We start from the raw sequence: 18,834 nt of genomic DNA, 5'->3' as shown, positions 1-18,834 counted from the left end.
GAGGCGGCAGTGAGGGAGCACAGCTCTCTGCCTGGTAGGGTATGGCAATGGCCAGTGCCTCTGAGCGCCCGGGGGCATCAGAGCATGGAGGCCATCGCACAGCTGTGCCACCTGCCGTGGAGGAGCTTGGCCGAATCCGCAGCTGGTGGAGGTCCAGCCACGGCGGCTGCCCACCGCCCGCTCTGCTGGTGCCATGGGGGGACACGCCACAGCCTGGCTACCACGCGTTTGCTTGAACCCGGAGAAGCAGCAGTGCCGGGGCTGCTTCGGGCACAGTCGCTGCCCAAGCCCCACGGGCGCGGGAGCTGCGAGGTGGGGGAGACGGAAGCCCGCGGACCCGGGGAAGGGGCTCTGGGTCCCCAGGGGGCGGGAAGAGCCACCCTGCTGCCAGCTGGCGGGATCCCCGGCCGGCAGCTACCACGGCGCAGCGCTGGTGAGGGCTAACGTGCGGGCGGAACGGCAGGCACGGGGCTTGGTGTTCCGGCCGGCGGCGGGGACGAGTGCGCCGGTGACACCACGCGGCGGCTTCTTGGCCTCCGCCGCGAGTGGCTGCTGGGAGCCAAGATGGAGTCGGTGAGCAGAGCGGGGCAGGAGATCAGCCTGGCGGCCCTGCAGCAGCACGACCCCTACATCACCAGCATCGCTGACGTGACCGGGCAGGTAGCGCTCTACAGCTTCAGCCCGAAGGCCAACGAGTGGGTAAGTCCGGAGAAGCGGGCTCGGCTCTTTCCACGCCCGGGCCGGACCGGGTGGCGGCGGCGCAGCCTAATGCAGGGCGTTCGCGGCCGTGGCCGGGCCGGGGCTCCGTTTGCCTGTGCCCTCGCCCCAGCAGCCGCCTGGACCGGGGCCTGCGCACGGGGAGCCGGCCGGGGCTGCTCTCGCCCAAGGCGAAGTTTGGGATTTGGGTGCTTGCTCCCCGCGCGGGTGTCGGCCCCGGAGGGCGCCTGTGCTGGAGAGAGAGCGAGCCGGTGCCTACGCGTCGTTCAGCGCCTCCGGGTAGCTGTGACCGAAACAGCAGCGGGGCTGGAGGTTTCTTTTGCTCTTGGTGGCTGTTGTTCCGTTTACTTCTTGTTGTTTGTTTTTTAATTGTAATTTGTTGTTGTTGCTTACGTATGTTGAACAGAGCCCTGATTTAGTAGGAGTGAGATTTGAGAAGTGTTAGCGTTTGTCACAGCATTAAAATGCAGTTTTTGCTTGGGCATCAGTTTTATCGTAAAACTATAAAAATGGAAATATGTGGAACTTCATGTTGTCGTGTGCAGCACTGGAGCTGCACACAGCTTTTGGTGTTTGCAGGTCATAAGCACATGGCAAAGGTTGCTTTGAAAACTGAAGTAGGAAAGAGCTATGGTCCATAATTGTTTTGTTGTTGGCTGTGCTGTCATTGCTGTTGTGGAAGACTACCTGTCTGGTATTTTTAGACTAGTGGCCTGTGGTCCATATTTAAAACGAGGAGTTGTGAGAAAGGTGTTCAGCCCTAACCCATGAGGCTCAGCATAGGAAGGCTGTAAACTAATGTATATCCCACCATCAGGTTGATAGCATGAGCAAAATCTGGAAATGGGTTTAATTTCCTACCTTACTAATTAAAAACAGGTAGTTTCTGAAAATAAGAGATCCTGATTTTAGTCTTATGTTGTCAAACCTTATGGAAATAAAAGGATGTTATAAATGTTTGTAAATAAAATGCTGTACAAAAGCTACATAACTCTGTGAACAAACATATCCCTTAAATACAATTGTTGTCTTTTTTTAGGAGAAAACCAACATAGAAGGGACCTTGTTTGTGTACAAGAGGTAAAGATGTTTTGTTGTTGGTTGGTTGGGGTTTTTGGAAGAGGGTGGGGTGGTTCCCTTCCATAAGAAAACAAACCTCAGGTGGCTTCATGTGTGGTATTCATACTGGGTTTACTGCATCCAGTAAACTCATAATTGCTCATTTGTCCAGCTGTTAGTCTCTGTATACGCACTTGAAAAAGAATAAACTACTCTGCACATAAGTGAATAACTAACAAAAGCACTTAAAAGTGCTGCTGAAACATCATAAAATTTGATGAACACTGCATATCTAGCCACACAAAAACCTAGTTTATCAAGCTCATTTGATTAATGCAGTAGCATTTGTTAATGTATTGAGTTAAATGTTGAGTCTTTTGTCTCTTATAATCCATAAAGTTGATTGTAAAAGCAATACACTTGATTGTGAAAGCAATAATCTGTCCTAACTTACTGTCAGGATATGGCAGAAATTTTTGTAAATAAACCAAGTTGCCTAAAGGCTGGAGATCTGCGAGTGTATAGTTTGGGGGGGTTCCTTGATTTCCTCATCAAAACCATGGAAGAAACTTCCAGTTATACAGGATGGAGAAAAGGGGTGCAAAGGGAGAACCAGCACGTGAAACCAACCACAGATTTAAGTTTTTGAATTACAGGCAAATAAAAAAATCTAACAAAGAAATTTCACTGGTCAATATGGGACATATAAATAACGCAGACCTGGCACAGACTGCCACAGGCTAGGTCATTGCAATATTTTATCCTGGCACTGTGAAGGGGTACTAGTAACCAGTTCCTGTCTGCTTTACTTTAGCTCCAAGCTTGGAAATACTTAGTGTAAGAAAGCCAACCAAACTAAAACAGGACAAAAAAGGCAGAAAGTTTCCCTGTAACTACCTGATTATTTCAAACAAGTTCTATTGTGCACATTAAAAGGTTGACTTGTGATGGTAAGAATTGCTTGCTCCATCCATAGACAGATTTTGTTGCTGGTCATTTGGTAGAGGTGGCCATGTTGTTACAGAAATCTTAACATTTACTGGCTAATTATATCTGGTTTTTACCACCCCTTCACCATGCTGCTCTTGATTATATGAGTGCTTGCAGGCACAATTGTGTGTGCTGACAGGACATTCACATGGCAAGAGAAAACAGTTCTAAAACTGTCTTGAACTTGCAGTGCTTGCTTAATGTTTTGTTTTACCACCTGGTGTCTAGCAAAAATCTAGATAATAAAAATTGTTTCACTAAGCAGTTCTAAAATACCTCAAAATTATCTCATGTGAAGTATCGAACACACTTGCATTTTAATCCTGCACCTGCTCTGATTTTTTTGAATAGATTGAGGGGTTTTTTTGAGGCATATCTGTGATTCAGCAGTTTAGCAGTGTAGAACTGTAATGTTAATCCTAATCCTACTTTGAGGTAAGCATAATTTTAAATTGAAATGAGTCAGCATGCCAAGAAATGGCATAGAAGAATGGCATAGACGAAGCTTCAGGACTGTTAAAGCTTCACCTAATAAAGCAATAGGGATTTGAAAATTAATTCATAACTGTTTCAGAAAATAATATACATTGATGAAGGTATTAATCCTTGGTTTTGTTTTAATTGAAACAATAGGTCAGCTTCTCCTTATCATGGTTTTACGATAGTGAATCGACTGAACATGCACAACCTGGTTGAACCAGTAAATAAAGATTTAGAGTTTCAGCTCCATGAACCTTTTCTTCTCTACAGAAATGCTAATTGTGAGTATAACTTTCTCTAATTGATATAAACTTCATGTTCTGTTTTATAACCTAGACCATTTCTGATTACTGTGATGTCTGTTTCAAGTATAATGTGATAGGGCAGGTTCCAGTGAAACGTCTGCTGATGTTCTAAGGGCTTCCTCTTTTGCAAGAAAAAAAATAAATATTAATTGGTAGCTGCTTCAAGAAATTGAGACAATTGCTCAGCTCTAGGTTAAAGATTTCTTTCTCCACAGTAGGTTTTGGACTTGGGAGATAGATATCTATACTAAATTTCCTGGAGTCTAGACTCCAGCAAGTTCGGGTGTTGGGATAGTTGTTGTACAGATGAGTGGTGAAATAATAGTCAGTGGCTTCTTGCTGCCTTTTGAAATCTAATAGTGTGTTGGAACATCAGTCAAGCTTCAGAGTCCTAGTGTACTGTGTTCCAAGTAGGTACACACAAAAAGTCCTGCTAAATTATGTAGCCCTTACAAAGGGGAGGAGGGCGTATGTGTGTATATGGAATTCACAGTAGGTTAAGTAGATAAAAAAAAGGCACTCCACAGAGCAGGGGGTCCTCCTGATACAAAGGTACCGTTTCATGTCCTCTTTTCTAGGCAGAGTTCTTCAGACTAGTTTGCTGCTGTCTCATGACAGGTTCCTCTTAGTTACTCGGAGAACCTGCCTGTATGCTGTTTCAATACAGTACTTCTCAACACCATGTCTTCTTCCTGTCAGAATATCCCCTTGAATTACAGACAGAAACACTGCTTTGGCCACACTTCAGTGTAGCCAAAAGAGCAGTCAAATGTTAATCCCTTCCTTTTTCACCCTCGGAAAGCCTCTAGGGTCTGTGAGTAGTAGCATAGATTCTGTTATGGTGATAAAGAACAACATAAGGTAGGTGGTCTCTGATAATCTTGGCAATCCTCCTTCTGTAAGTGTCATTGAGAGGAAAAAGTCAAAACTTCTCAGGAAGATGTGAATCCTGGATGATTAGGGAAGTAAATGACTGGCAAGAAATTGGGAGAGGAAAAACACTACATTGAGTTGGATGTTTTAGCAGGTTGCTAAAGTTGGTTTGGGAGGAGGAGGAGCTGTAGGTGATGGTGGTAGGGGTAGGATGGCTGATGAGGTGATGGTAGAAGAAAGAAGTGCAATTGTGAGATTGGGGAATTGTGGGGTAAGGGAAGCAGGAAGTTGATTCATTTGTTTGTTGGAACTGCTGATGGTATCAGGGAAATGGGAGCTACTGCGGAATGACCATGGTGTATGATAGTGGGAGTGATGAGAGGATCACTTAAAGGAAGCAGTCAGAAGGGCGGCTGTGTGTGAGTTCATTAGCAACCCCTAAAGCTAATTATGTGCCTTTTTTTTTTTTTTTTCATTGATGAAAGCTCCCCTCTTCCTGTGGGACACTATTGTGTAAGATCTGTGGGAGTTAGGATAGAGATGACATAAAAGGTACAAGGAAGGAAGACATTCATACAAAGGTGAGCAAGGAAAATGTTATAGGCTTTGTAGACTGGATACAGGAGATAATTGTATTCTGAAGGAATTGAGAGTATCCCTTCCCCCCCCCCCCCCCCCCTTGTATCTTTCCCATTTTAAAAGGCTCTTTAAGAGACTTTGGTCAGAAACTGTCCTTTGTTTCCTCACTCTGTCCTGTCTCCTGGAAAAGGGTGGTAGCACGTCCAGAAACAGTCTATGCTGATTGCAGATTGAAAATGTTCAATCTGCACATTATCAGTTATTTCCCCAAGTGCCACAAATAAGCAGGAGATCAGTTTTTTGTGTGCTCTGCCAGTGTTCATTTTGTTCAAATACAAGCTTAAATGCATAGAAAACAGTATCCAAGCTTTTTATTCCTTTTCAGCACAGCTAACTCCCTTATGTTTTGCATTTAGTTGTGTTTGGATTTTCTTTCTTACGTGCAGTTTCTAAAATTTGCTGACCTTGGTTCCCTGAATTGGTTAGAAAAAAACAAATTATATGATTGAAATCTTCAGTGTTAAAGCTGTTTGCCTCTATCTGCAGAGTGTTCATGAAACTTAAAAAAAACCCAAAAAAAAGCCCACAAAAAAACCAACCAAACAAAAAAAAAAACCCCAAAAGCCAACCGAAGAACACCCCCAAAAGACCTCTTCAGTATTAATTTGGATTTGCAGATAAATTTCAACATGTATGTTTTATTTGCATGTGTAGATTCAAGAGTGTCTTTTATGCAGAAGGGTGTCTGCTTCTGCTCAGCTGCCTGCTGGCATGAATAACTTTGGCATTTTTGGGACTAACTCAAATAGGTTTAAGCCAGTGGTTAATGTGATGTGTATCTCAGGGCTTAATGTGAAGTTCTTCTGAAATCCTTTAATGACTGAAAGAGGAGGGACTGCTAGGTTGTAGAAGGAAAAATTACCTCTTACACAGAGGGTTGGCAACAGCCTGTTTCTCTGTAGTGGTTTGGGGTTTTTTGTATCCTGCTTGAGGAAACCTACCATGATCATTGTAAAGTCTTAACAGTAAGTTGTCCTGTGAAGATTGCTGAATGATTGAACTGTTGATTCTGTTTCCTTAGCTTACAGATGGGGTTCAGACTATCTTATTAAAAACCTAAAATAGTGTTTATTAATACTGCTCTTTGACAGAGTCAAACATATTTTATGCCTATTTATTTAGGTTGTAACAGGACCAGTGACAAATCTGGGTTTACGCTTCCACAGGGCATAGTAGAAATAGAAGATGATCAGAGCAAAATTATGCCACCACATACACAGGGAAGGTTCCATGTTAACAATCTTTATAACCTAATATGATACTACTGTTTTATAAACATTTTGTTCTGGGATTCTGTCTTAAGATAATGAGGGTGAAGTCTGTTACATTTACCAGATTGGACCTCTGGCATTTCTGTCTTAAATAGCGTGAGAGCTGTTCTGAGTATGTCATGTAACATACTCCAGTCTGTGCAGAGCTTCTAACAAGGTATGTGAGGAACTTTGCAAGCAGTATATTACAAAAATATTCATTTTGCTTGGCAGGAAGCTATAAGAATGTATAGCCTGTCACGCCAGATCATATTTTTGGTAGGTTTTACCATTCTTTTATAGTTTTATTTGTTCAAGTACTTATTTTTAATATGCAATGGAATCTTTAGTTTGCATATCAGAACTAACTTTCATTAAGCTGTAGACATGAGATCCTTTATCCCTCTGTTTTTGCAAGGTGAGATATGAGGGAGTCTTTCATGGGTGTTCTGGAAGGGGAATAGACCAAGTAATACAGTGGCTTTCTTACATCTAACTTTTGTTGTGTCTCTCAACGAATGGAAGACATTTGGGTCTATTTGTTACTCATTGATCTGGTTAGATGTTAGACACATAGAGGTGATTTCGCCACCTTTTCAGTATTTTAGTCATTAATGGGGAAATCTTCCTTAACTCCAGATTTTTTTTATTTCCCCCTCCTCCCCCCCCAATCATTCTGGCTGCATAATATGGTTCAAGCCCTGAAAGAATACCTAGCCCCAAGTCTTTGAGAAACGCTATATCTACTTATAAAGTTGTATGTAATGCTGCCTGAAAACTTAGTCTGTTTGTTCATGATTCATTACATCAGATCTTAAAGCAAAAATAGTCAGGAGTGTGACTGAGAAGCTCTGAGACATTTTACCAGTTACAGTGGTAAATAGGAAAAAAGGTATTCTACTTTTCATTGTTAGAAAGAACTGAAGAAAGCGAATATCTGTAAATGTGAACAAATCAAGAAATTATCAAAATGAAAAGAAATTGTTCTGCTTAATGTAACATTTTTTCTGATTTAGAATTCATCTTAAAAGGTAGATTTTATATTTTCTTTAGATTATACTTCATACTTAATGTGCTATTTATTATTGCTTAAACTGGAATGTGTGTTGCCGGGTCCATATGATCCTTGTATAACTTTCCCTCTAGACACATGCACATTCTTTAGAATATTTGTTCATGAAGCATTGAATCTTACTGGCCATTTTTTTTAATGAATCGAAGCGTGTTTCTTTTTGTCTGTATTTTGTGAAGTCTGCTAAACTCTGTTTAAAAAATACATACAGTTCTGCCAGTAAAAGTAACAATCATCCAGTCTGAAAGTTCAGAGCTGTAATGTGAGAAATTGGAGATGATAGTTGATAGTGTGCTTAATAATAGAGGAAAATTAGTCAAAGTTTTAAGCAATGGTCAACTTACCTCTTGAAGTCTGCAAGAAGTATTCCCCAAAGTCTTTCTCATTTATAACTTTTCCTCTGTATTGGTGGTGTTGGTCTTGATGAAAAGGCTTTTTAATCCAAGCTAGTTCACTTGCAAGGTCAGGCAGATTGGTTTCCATGGTGCTGAAAAGACAGATGCCAAGCATAAAACTTGGGTATTAAAATAAATGGTCCTTGTTTGGTGTGGGTTTTTTGTTTTCTCTTGCTTCTTATTCCTGTCCAAGGGTAAGAGTTAGTAAACCAAAAATAATGGATTTTGGAAAGGTTTGTATGTTTAAGTTGTAAACTAAGTTAAAGTGCTGTCTCCTGGGCTTGCTGTATTATTATTAATTACCCAAAGTTATATTCAGAATATCAAAAGCAGAATGAGTTCCATAATTCCAATTAAAATTCTTTGAAAGAGCTCATGAGTGGTTTTAAAACAGGGCATCTTTGCTGGTAAGGAAAGTCTCTCATTATCACCTCTGTTCCCAGCTGGCAATGCATTAAGTATAACATATCTCTGTGCTTGCTGAAGCTGAATGGTGCTCCAGCAAGTGCATTAACCCAGCGGTTCAGGCTGAGATAAGAAAGGAGCCTGTTCCTGGTACCTCAGAAGCAGCAATAAAAGCTGTGGGGGGAGGAACCGTTGAAAGCTGTTAAGTTCTAAAAATATTTTGTTTGACCTGAAAGATGGCACTCTAACTGGAAGGGGGTTTCCACTCTGGTTTGGTGTAGCAAAGTAGTAATCACTCTTTTTCACACTGTACTTCGTCAGGTGGCATTTGTTAAAACATCCTGGTCTTGGATCCTGCTTGCCACCTGCTGAATTACTCCAGTGCAACTGCTTGTGGGACTGTGCTGTGAACTGTATTTGTGAGATAGCCTTAGATATTCAAACAATAAGAAAGGGAGGGGCTTTTTTATTATTAATTCTAGTGATTTATAAATCTATGTGGCAGGCTAATATTTAAATTGAGGAAAATATGAATAGGGAATGAGGAATCTCAGTGAAGAAGATATTAGAGCAGATTGACTGAGGAGAGGTGACATTTCAGCTAACCTTGCTGGTAGAAGAACTGTGAGCTTTGAGAGAGATTGCTTTATATGCTTTTGTCTAAAACTCTATTTGAAGTGTAAAATGATGCATATACCATATGTGAATGATCTGTGTACGTGCTTTTCTTTATAGATGATTTCCTGTAAGATGGGTTTCAAATTGAGTGCTTGCTTTCTAGAGACAGCTTGAAAGGTTGTTATTTGTCCTCCCCTTCCAGTTGTTACTTTTCGTTGAATAGGAACATCTAAATTGGAACTGTAAAATAAAACTTCTGTCTCTTCTGTCAACTCTTCCAGCTAGTTAAGGTAACTTTTAACCATCATCTTTTTGAGTGAGATGAAGCTCTGTCTGCACAAATGGCTGAACTGCCTAAGGCAAGAGAGTGGTAGCGTCTGGAACTGCTGAAACTAGCAGTGCTGGCGAGTCCCATGTGCACTTCTGGCCTGGTATTCTCTGACTACAGTTTCATTAACATTTTAACAGTTTTGTCTTACTGTGCTGCCCCCAGCTTCTTGTTTCTGTTCTCTCTCTTGTACTACATGGCATGTTTGTGAACTTGAGGCACAAATAGTATCAAGGAACTATTCTAGACTAAAATGTATCCAGTTGACTGAGGGAGAGAGGTGAACTGGAGTAGGATGAGTCAATGGCAAAGTTGTGGGAATGTAAGAGTGGTGACACCGCTTCTTTCTGCTTAGTTAAAATGGAGACTGAAGTGAAAGTACAGCTTTGGGATGCAACTTCATTTTATGTTACCGAAGAGTGAGGCCCCCATCTCATTGTTGCTCTTTGCTATCCCCACTCTTAATTCCGATCTGCTGTCTGGGCAGCATTGGAACAGTGCCTGAGGGAGCAATGGGAGTGTGGTGCTGAAGAGGCCAAGATCTTCCTTTTGGTGTCACCCAGCTGTTAGGCTTGAGCAGGAGGACTTCCATAATACTTTTGTTTTCTTAAAATCTCTGTTTTAGAGAATATGCTTAATTGAAATTTGCTTAATTTGCTTAATTGAAATTGGCAATTTCAATCAAGTTTTAATGATTGACCCAGTCAAGTTTGGAGAGGAGTGTTGTGTTTAGATAAATATTTGTGGGTCAGTGTTTCTAATAAAAATTACATATGTCAGAGAAGAGTGTAGATGAAGATAACTGATGACTTCTTTTCATTTTATAAAGTCTGATGTCTGTGGTATGGATTACTCATTACTTCTTGTGTGTCAAAATGTAGTGTGAATCCAACTGAAAGATATTGCTGATGATGATTACAAACTGCTTCTACTTGATTACTGAAGATGCTGCCCAGCATTCAGCGTAGAAAAGCTGGATAGAAAGTGTTGAAGTAAATGAAAAAATGAGTCACTTAATTTATTGGCTTTTGTTGGATGAAAATCTTAAAAGAACTGCAGTAGAAAGATATGCCATTAGACTTATGAACATTCAGCTGATGTTTTTGCTGGGTGTAGTAAAAAGATCACATATGTATAAAAGAACTGGTAAGTACCAGCTCTCTTTTTTTAATGAAAGGATGTTCACAGCTAAAATTGCAGGCATGCATGAAGTATGTCAAATACAGTAATGGAGTTGGACACACATACTTCTGGGGCAAGGGAGCTGAATTGATAATTCCTCTTTTGAAAAGAGGAAGGTAAACATTCCAGCCTGTTGGACCATATCTAAGTTAATGCCCAAGTTTACTTGTTCATAATCTGTTCTATGTCTTTGGAGTACTCTTAATGTTTTGTGGTGGCTCCCTCTGATTGCTTGCCAGTAATACAAAGTGGAAAAAAGCCTGGTAGTCTGTACACCAAACTGAGATTTGAATCTACTTCTGGTCTTGTGTAGGCCTGTTTCTGGCAGAATTGAGTGTGACTTTTATCATTTGTCCCAGGAAGATATCATTATAGGTTCCTTATCTTCATTTCTTCGGCAAGTATGCTTTTGAAGAAGCTTTCTTCTCTTGGCAGTTCGTCTGATAATGAAGTCAGGGAAGGGAAAGAGCTTTTCTTCAGTGCTAAAGTATGCTACATGACTACAGAAGTAGCTCAAACTAGAAACATTTTCAGGTTTCTATCCAGTAGACAATGCAGTTGTAGTAAACTGTAAATATTAGTAAATATTTCATAAGCATTAGCTACATGTTTGAAGTGCTTTTTTTATTGTTTTGTCTTTTGTAAGAAGAAAGTTCCTTAAATTGTGCTATATTGATTTCTTTGTCTATGTCTTGAAAAGCTTTGTTGTCTGTTACTTAAACTGTAACTTGAAACAAATACCCAAATGAATATAGTTGTTAATAAAAAAAGTCAAGTACAACTTCAGTTTGTCTTAGGATATTGCTATAGAAATGAAGTGTGGGCATGACTGCTTGAGGGTTTTGGTCCAACACAGTAAGCCTGGGATAACTGGAACATCTAGGAAAAAAGTTTGGTAAATAATTGCTGTCGTTGCCATGGCTTGAAATGATTTTGAGTGAACTTTGGGATTTTTGACTATTTTGAGCAGGAAAAGAAGGTGGGGAAGGGAGATGTGCAGATATCACTTTGAAATAAGTAACTACATCTGGCTGGAAAATGTTGTATAGTTTTTTTTAAACACACTTTCACTTTAAATCTTTTTTTTTTATAATCTGTGATTTCAACTTCATAAAAACATTGGCAGGGACTGCAGTATAAACATGAGGTTTTAAAAGGCTAAAAGCACCTTTTCAGAAATGAAAATATTTTAACGGCAACATATGTGAAGTTTAATGTACTTGCACACTGTGCATTGACAAACTTCATAGGTGAACTGAGATTTAAAATAACCAGTCTTGTGGGTTGGATTAAGTACAACTCTGAAAAGAGTTCTGCAATTTGTTGTGTTGGCACTACTGTGGGGACAGGGAAGAGATGAGTGTGGGGAGGAAAAAAGGACCTCTTTGAAGTGGGATTGCTGATGAAGAAATAGCACATGGTACTACTGACAAAGTTTCTCCCTCTGATGGAGTATCTTTCAGGCTCTAACTCTGTGGAATTTCAGTGGAATTTTAACCATTCTGAAAGCCAGAATGGGGCTTAGTGTTTTGCTGAGCTGGAACCCTTTTGCCCTCATTGGTTTGTCCTTGATACCCTCAAAGAGTAGGATTCAATTTGAATCTAGATTTAAGCTGCTCCATGAATGTGACAGTATGATTGGAGCATTGGTACTGTATCCTTCCTATACAAGTACTTCTTTTACCAAAAGAATTTGGAGAGGGAAACTACCAGAAAGCCTCTGACTAAACTATCATACTGTAACTCCAACTTTAATATTTTTGTTGACCTTCAAAAATTGACAAATTTAAAAACGAGTGCTTAAAAAATAGAAAGGATATTCTTTAGCCTAGTTTAAATGGTAAAGTCAGTAATTCGAAACAGAAGGTTGCAACTGTAGTGAGAAGGCATCTGATAGTTAAAACTTCATTTTTCTGTCACTTTTAGTTACAAACAGTATCAACATTTTGTAGTTCTTGCATTTAATCTGTCTGAAGTTGGATTTGTGTTTGCACATGTGCTATTTCTGATTACTTTATAAATGCTAGTCAGCCACACAGAGTATTGAGTGGAAACTGATGGTAATTCATATGTTGCAGATCTAAGGGATTTTTTTTTTTCCTACTGATTTGATTTAAAAAAAAAAAAAAACCTTTGTCTTACACTTGCACTTTTTTTTCTTATTTTCAAGTGTCAATTTACAGTATCTGGTTTTACGACAAGAATGACTGTCATCGAATAGCAAAACTCATGGCTAAGTAAGTACTGTGGTCTTATTATTCTGTAATTCTTTTATGCAATACAGAAAAATAGTGAACCTAGTGAACATGTTTGGCTTTTTTTTTCCTTAACTAGTATAGTAACAGGGTTTTTAGTAATCAGAATGCTGGGTTTCTGTTAAAAAAAACTACAGCCTTAAAAGTTTCAGTTAAGGGGTAAAAAAAAGTTCAGTTTAAGCATTAGTTGGCATTCTCCAATGAAAGCAAGTGTGAGCACTGTTTAGTTTGTTTTGTATAGGAGTGCTGGCAAAAGATTCTCTGCAGAAAGTGTAATCCAATAAATGATGGCAATGGTTTTTTTGGTCAGTTTTGTGGTCTGGTGGTGGACTTGTTTTTGTTTGCATTTGTGGAGTGTTTTGTTTTTGAGGCTTAGTTATTATTTCTGACTCGTGAAGGGTTGGAGAATAGTGGGAGAAGTAGGTGGAATCTTACAGAATTAAAGCAATGTTGGGAGGATAAGGAAAACTATGAAATAATAGGAGCTTGTTGCTAATTTCTGGATTGATTGATTTTATTTTATTTTTTTTTTTTTTTAGTTTTTCTTTTTTTTTCCCCCTTTTTTTTTTTTTATTTGTTTGAATTTCCCCTCCCCTTTTATTTTTTTTCTTCCCCTCTGGGGATAAAGTTGGTTTGTGAAGCTGCCATGTCACTTGCTCTTAGTTTGTAGTTCCAAGGGCTCCTAGAGATGTCATGCAGCAGGAGAAATTCTGAAGTGCTCTCAAAGAAACTTTAAGAGACTGTATTTGCAATAACTTGGGTTTGTTAGTTTGTTGAAGCTGCTGTTGCTGCAGCAGTGTAGCTAGTGTATCTTGACTGTTAATGGTTGCACAGCTGGAGAGCTTCAGCCTGCAGAGCAACAGAGGTCAAAGGAGGCTGGAACTGGTTGAGTTGATGATGTGGCATAAAGTCTTTGAAACGCTGTGACTGGAGGCTGTTCTTGCACCTCTCTGTTCTTTCAGGGGAGCTGCCTTGCAGATTAAGCCAAGATGTTTTACTAATAGAAAAGGATGAGAATTAACTTCAGCAAATCTTCAGTGTCCTTACAAAAGGAAGGCGCTTGAACTGTTTGATAGGATAGTTACACTAGGAAAGATGCAGAACTGCAAAATGCAAATGTACTGCACAGAATATCTTGTCATTCCTTGTTCTCTCCTGTGTTTTTCTTCACTATCTTTCCTGAACTTTCTTTTCTGTTGCATGCCTTAATCAGCATGTTGTGTCTTGCAAGTTGGGACATCCTGAAGACAGACAAAACTCGAAGACTGGCCAACACTTTGACTAGTTTCCATATACTTAATCAGAATTCTAATTTCTTGGTCTGAGGTTTTTGCTTTGTGTTATTTTGGTTTTTCCCCACAGAAGCCATGTAAGACAACACAAATTATGGATTTTGATATATGATAAGAAGATCTCTTTCTAAATTCTTGTTTTTCTTTTCTCTCATCTTTATAAGTGTATACAGTTCCCATTTCCCACTTCTTGCTCCTCCCTTCCCAGCTGCATTGAACTTTTTGCTCTTATTTGGCTTTTCCAAATAGTACGATTGATTCTAAGGGTTAATTGGAAACAATTGTGTGAAACTGACTCTTGGAAATTGTTACCAAAACAAAGAAAATGGCTGTTGCCTCTCCTTTGTATAAGCAGAGCATCAGATGGCCGTGGCTTGCTTATTTTAATGCACCTTTTAAGACAACAACTGGTGTTTGAAGTGGGAGAGAAAGCTGAACTCTTTGAACTCTGTCATGTGCAGCTACAGTGCAGATGGAAGTGTCATATAGCAAAACTTGAGTTCATTTGCTATTAAACCTAGTCCCTATAGCATGAATTTACTAGAAGGCTTCAGGGATCTTTAAAAGTGTAATCAGGTAACAGAGCGGTCTAGCCATGGCATAGCAGTCCATAAAGCACATGTAACCTTTTTGCTGGGTTCTGTAATATTCTGGAAATAACCGTGACCCAGCAGGGTCATCTAAAGTCAGTCTGGGAATAATCTAAGCTTTATTGTCATCTCCTTTGCAAACTACTGTAGCCTGCCTTTTCTTGGGTCCCTAATACCTGTGTTGCAGCTTTATTGACACACAGAAGTGCCAAAGGTGGTGTTACTGCTTCACCCTGTTCATGGTGCAGATACTCACATGCTCTTGTGACTGTAGCGTCTCAGCACTCTAGAAAGTTTATGAGATTACAAATTATTTTGGAAGGTCAAAAAGCTGAAATGCATTTTTCAAATGTTGGAACTTTTTATGGTAGGTGTTGGAATGACTGGATTACAAGTATCTTTGAAACTGAAATTAGAGCTAATGTATCAAGCAGACTTTGGGGAACATGTATTGAGCTTTTTTACTTCAAACTTAATGGAAGTGGATCTAGAGAAATCAAATGTGTACACTGGATATTGACTGAATACAGACAGGTAAATTTTGTTGAGCTGGCTAGGACCTCACTTTAGTATGATTTTTTGTCTTTGCTGCTGTTAACTTGGTCAGAAAGGGTATTGAGTGACCTTAGCTAGTGTAAGTACTAGTAGTAAGTCTTTCATTATCTGAGCGCTTTTTTTCTTTTTTCATAAAGTCATCTTCATTATTGGATCACTGAATGTTTCAATACTTCTATTTCTTTTTTCCTTTAAAGTTGTGTATTGGTTTGAGGGTAACAAAAGTATTGGCAGAGGCTCTTTCTGTACTAAGAAAGGTATTTCGAGTAAGTCTATTTCCTTGTGTTTGTTGAATGAGCGCTGTAGAATGAAATCCCACTTTGTTTGGTACTACACACATTATAGCTTCTGAGTATCTAAAGGTTCATATTGGGGAAAATGAAGACATTTTAGTTGCATATTACTGTAGGATGGAAAAGCTGCACTTCTAAGGCTGCTGTTAGAAACTTGCTGAAAAGTGGATTGATACTATTTTGCTGACATATATTTCCACAAACATGAAGCTTTCTCTCCCCCAGGATGTGTAGAGGCAGTCAGAAAAAGGTAGAAATGTTGATACTTTTGTGTGCTTCTCTATGCGAGGGAGGCTGAAATTGCAGGAATTACTTCATCCTAGGATGAAAGATGTATTTAAGAAAACTTTAAATATACTCTTTAACTTAATTGAATAAAATTGAATCTTAGAGGAGGAAAGCTGCATTTCAGGACATGGCAGCAGGCTCCATCAGGTTTAGTTCAGTAGGTTTTGAAATAAATACATTGTCTTCCAGGAGCATTAATTTTGTTCCATAGTTTTGTCTTAGGTGGAAATTTGGATTTTCACCCTTTTGTTTAGGTGGGGGTTTTATTACTGATAGGAAAGAGCACTGCCTTTATTGTACCTCTGAGCTTCAGAAACACAACCATATAAGGCTTCAAGGAGATTTGTACTCTCTTTCCTGTGGTTTAACTTGACCTTATTGTGCCAGACTGAGTTAACAAGATTGCAGACCATCCATTTATATTTTGGTGGCTTATCTTTCAAAAGAAAAGTAAGTTAGTGTTTGTAGGCTTTGCAATCACAGACTTCACTTCTCACGTTCTCTTTCTCTCTCTCTCTCCCTCTCCCCACCCCACTCCCTCCAGTGAGGTTGTGCCAGGTATATTTTCAATGCTGTAACTGCAGATACTCTTACACAAACTGTCATGGCAGCAACTATCCCTGGAGGAATGTGTGCCTCTTGCTCTGCCTGATATAATGGAAGGAAACAGCAGGCCTTGCTTAAAAAAGAGATTTAATCCTGGATTGTGTAGAGAGCATGCTCAGTGTACAGGTTTGCATTAGCTGAATTTTTCCTCAGCAAAGCTTTCCAATTTACAGAAATTTTTCCTTTAAAAAAAAAATCTAGAATTTTCTGAAATAAAAAGGGAAAAAAACCCCATAATGGGAGTCATTGAACTCCTGACTTCTAAAGGAATTAGTTTGGGTCAAGATGATTGTTTAAGGGATTAACTTTCTAGATGCAGTAGGACAGAAACTAGAGTTTTCAAATATTTGTGAAACTATTGCATTCTGACATATAAATTCATAGGGGGAGTTAGTTATAGGTTAGTTTACAGGCTTGTTTTACCCTGTTTCAACAGTCAGACCCAAACTGGCTTCTGAGATACAGGCAGCAAGCTAAAAGTGGGACAGTGTTGCAGGGAGTTTTGGGGGTATAGTGTTTCACATTTACCCCATCACCACCATCTGAGTGTAACCTGCACAAGACAGAAGATGGAGGAAGAGCTATTAGACACTTATCTGCATGAGAGGGTAGTTTGTTATTAAAAAAAAGAATTTTCCCCTTAACTAAAGTATTTATTTTTCTGATACAATTAGGTCGACACTTAAAATCTCAGCAAAGTATTCGAGTATTCTCTTACCTTGCCCTTTCTCACCCCTAGTTTTGGAGTTGAGTTTAGACAGGTCCTAAGTCAGGGCTGTATGATGGCGTGGGGTGCTGGAACAAAATGTTCTCTCAGGGTGTCACCATAGAAACATTTGTACAGTATTGAACTGCTTCATCCAAACGAGCACATAGTGCAGTTCTTAGAAATTGTCAGACAGTGTAGATTGGCCTCCCTGTTCTGAGTTACCATTTGCAGGTGAATGCTTGCTTACAGACAGAAAAAGCTGTACTAATAATGAGAACCTGGTTAAATAAGCAGCTGGTATGAGTTAAAATTTTCAAAGTAATTTCAAAAGCAATGTTGAATTATTAAAAGCCAAATCCAACCCTTCTTCAAATAAACACAGCTAAACTCTAGTGACGTGAAGAGGTTTGGTTGCTAGAAAACTGGAAAGAAACTTCCAAAACTTGAACTATTTTTTTGCCCAGAAATGGCAACATAGAGGTGCACATAAATATCTAATTACAGTCTCTAAAGTCTACAGTTTGTCCGGACTCCGAACTGACCCAAAGAAACCGGAGGCTGGAATGATTGGCACTTTCTGTGATTGTTATGATGGCACCTTTTGGCTCCCCCATCAGCCATTAGTTTCACAGCTCGAGAGGTCTCAAGTGCCATGCCAGCTCCAGAGCTCTGCCCTGTTTACTGTGCTTGTTTTTTCTTAACATATTTCATTAATGCAGGCTTAAAAAAGAAGGGATTACAGGCTGGTGTGTGTTTATTTCAAGAGGATAAGCTTTAGTGCATTGCACAGCCGTGTATATCTTGTGAATTGCGAATGGATTAGGAGTAGAAGTATATGCTGCCTTTACTTTTATTAGAGAAACGTACCAGGTACACATCTTCTTGCATGTCTTAGCCATCTTTTAAACTGAAGGTTTTTGACACTTGAGGCAGGTAGGGGTGGAGTAGAAATGGTGAATGAACTGTAGGCACCAAAGGCCAGAGGAAAGTATGTGTTCCAGACCTGCAGGTCATTGGAATGACAACAGCTAAAGAAGAAAATGGTTTGTCGATCTTTCCAGAGCCTGAAGTGGGGGAGTAAGAGGTGATTTGCTGTAAGCCTCCTTGCAGGCTGACTCCAGAGACATCTGGTGTGAGCCAGCTCTTCTTTCCCACTGTCTTTGTGGTGTTGTATAATGGTAGGCCTCGTCCTGAATCAGAACTGTGTTGTAATTGATTTTGTTGAATAACATGGCTTCACTTGGCTAAATATGGAGAAAAAGCATGTTAGGAAGTAAGTCTGTGGTATAATACATGTGCTCTTTGTATATTGCATGCTTGGATGTCCACATATTTTATAGTGAAAATGTCTGAACATGACAGTTTCACAGAAGTAGTATTTACTGTAGGCGAACTCTGTGAGAGACAGACCAGTGCTGTCTGCATTGGAGATAAATCATACAGACCATTTGACAACTTGACTTGTATAAACCTTGTAGCAAATGAAAGCCTGTGTAACTTTGGACAACTATGTGTTAGGCTTTTATTCAGGCAGAACAAAATGTGTTAATATGCTGGGACTACCTTTTTCTTTACTGCTTTTTGCAAGATGTTAATTCTAGATAAAATTCTTTAACCCTGTTTCTTCTTTCCCGTTACAGAGTGGTAGAACAAGAAGCTCAGAGATCACAGCAAGTTTCCCAGGACAGAAAAAGTCCTACCAGAACCAATGGCTGCAATGAAAACAAGCCCATTGACATCCTGGAAATGCTTAGTAAAGCCAAGGATGAATATGAACGAGTAAGGAAACATTTTCTTCCCACCCACCCTTTTTCTTTCTTTTCCGCTAACCTTATAAACAACTAAAAACACTACTTCTACTTCTGAATAAGGGGCTTCAGATATCATATGGAGTCCACTGTAGTAGTATTCCCTGTGAATTCTGAGAGAGACA

The 18,834-nt window shown here is 39.7% G+C and overlaps 1 protein-coding gene across 6 annotated transcripts in view; it reads left to right on the top strand.

Annotated features, from left to right (window-relative positions):
* Nucleotides 1–451: 451 nt before the first annotated feature.
* Nucleotides 452–18,834, top strand: part of DCP1A (decapping mRNA 1A) — a 37,570-nt gene continuing 19,187 nt past the window's right edge. The window contains exons 1-5 of one of the 6 annotated variants that reach the window (XM_030501223.1): nt 452–699; nt 1,757–1,797; nt 3,400–3,527; nt 12,484–12,550; nt 18,542–18,680. In XM_030501223.1, the coding sequence (XP_030357083.1) occupies nt 565–699; nt 1,757–1,797; nt 3,400–3,527; nt 12,484–12,550; nt 18,542–18,680 (510 nt within the window). In that variant the 5' untranslated portion in view covers nt 452–564. Of the gene's footprint in view, nt 700–1,756; nt 1,798–2,468; nt 3,202–3,221; nt 3,303–3,399; nt 3,528–12,483; nt 12,551–18,541; nt 18,681–18,834 lie in introns of those variants that run through there. The other 5 variants (XM_030501219.1, XM_030501218.1, XM_030501221.1 and 2 more) reach the window with 5 other exon arrangements.

Source organism: Strigops habroptila, chromosome 11 (genome assembly GCF_004027225.2).
Source record: "Strigops habroptila isolate Jane chromosome 11, bStrHab1.2.pri, whole genome shotgun sequence".
NCBI lineage: Eukaryota > Metazoa > Chordata > Aves > Psittaciformes > Psittacidae > Strigops > Strigops habroptila.
The sequence above is the reverse complement of the archived record's forward strand: the minus strand, read 5'-3'. Positions and strand labels throughout refer to the sequence as shown.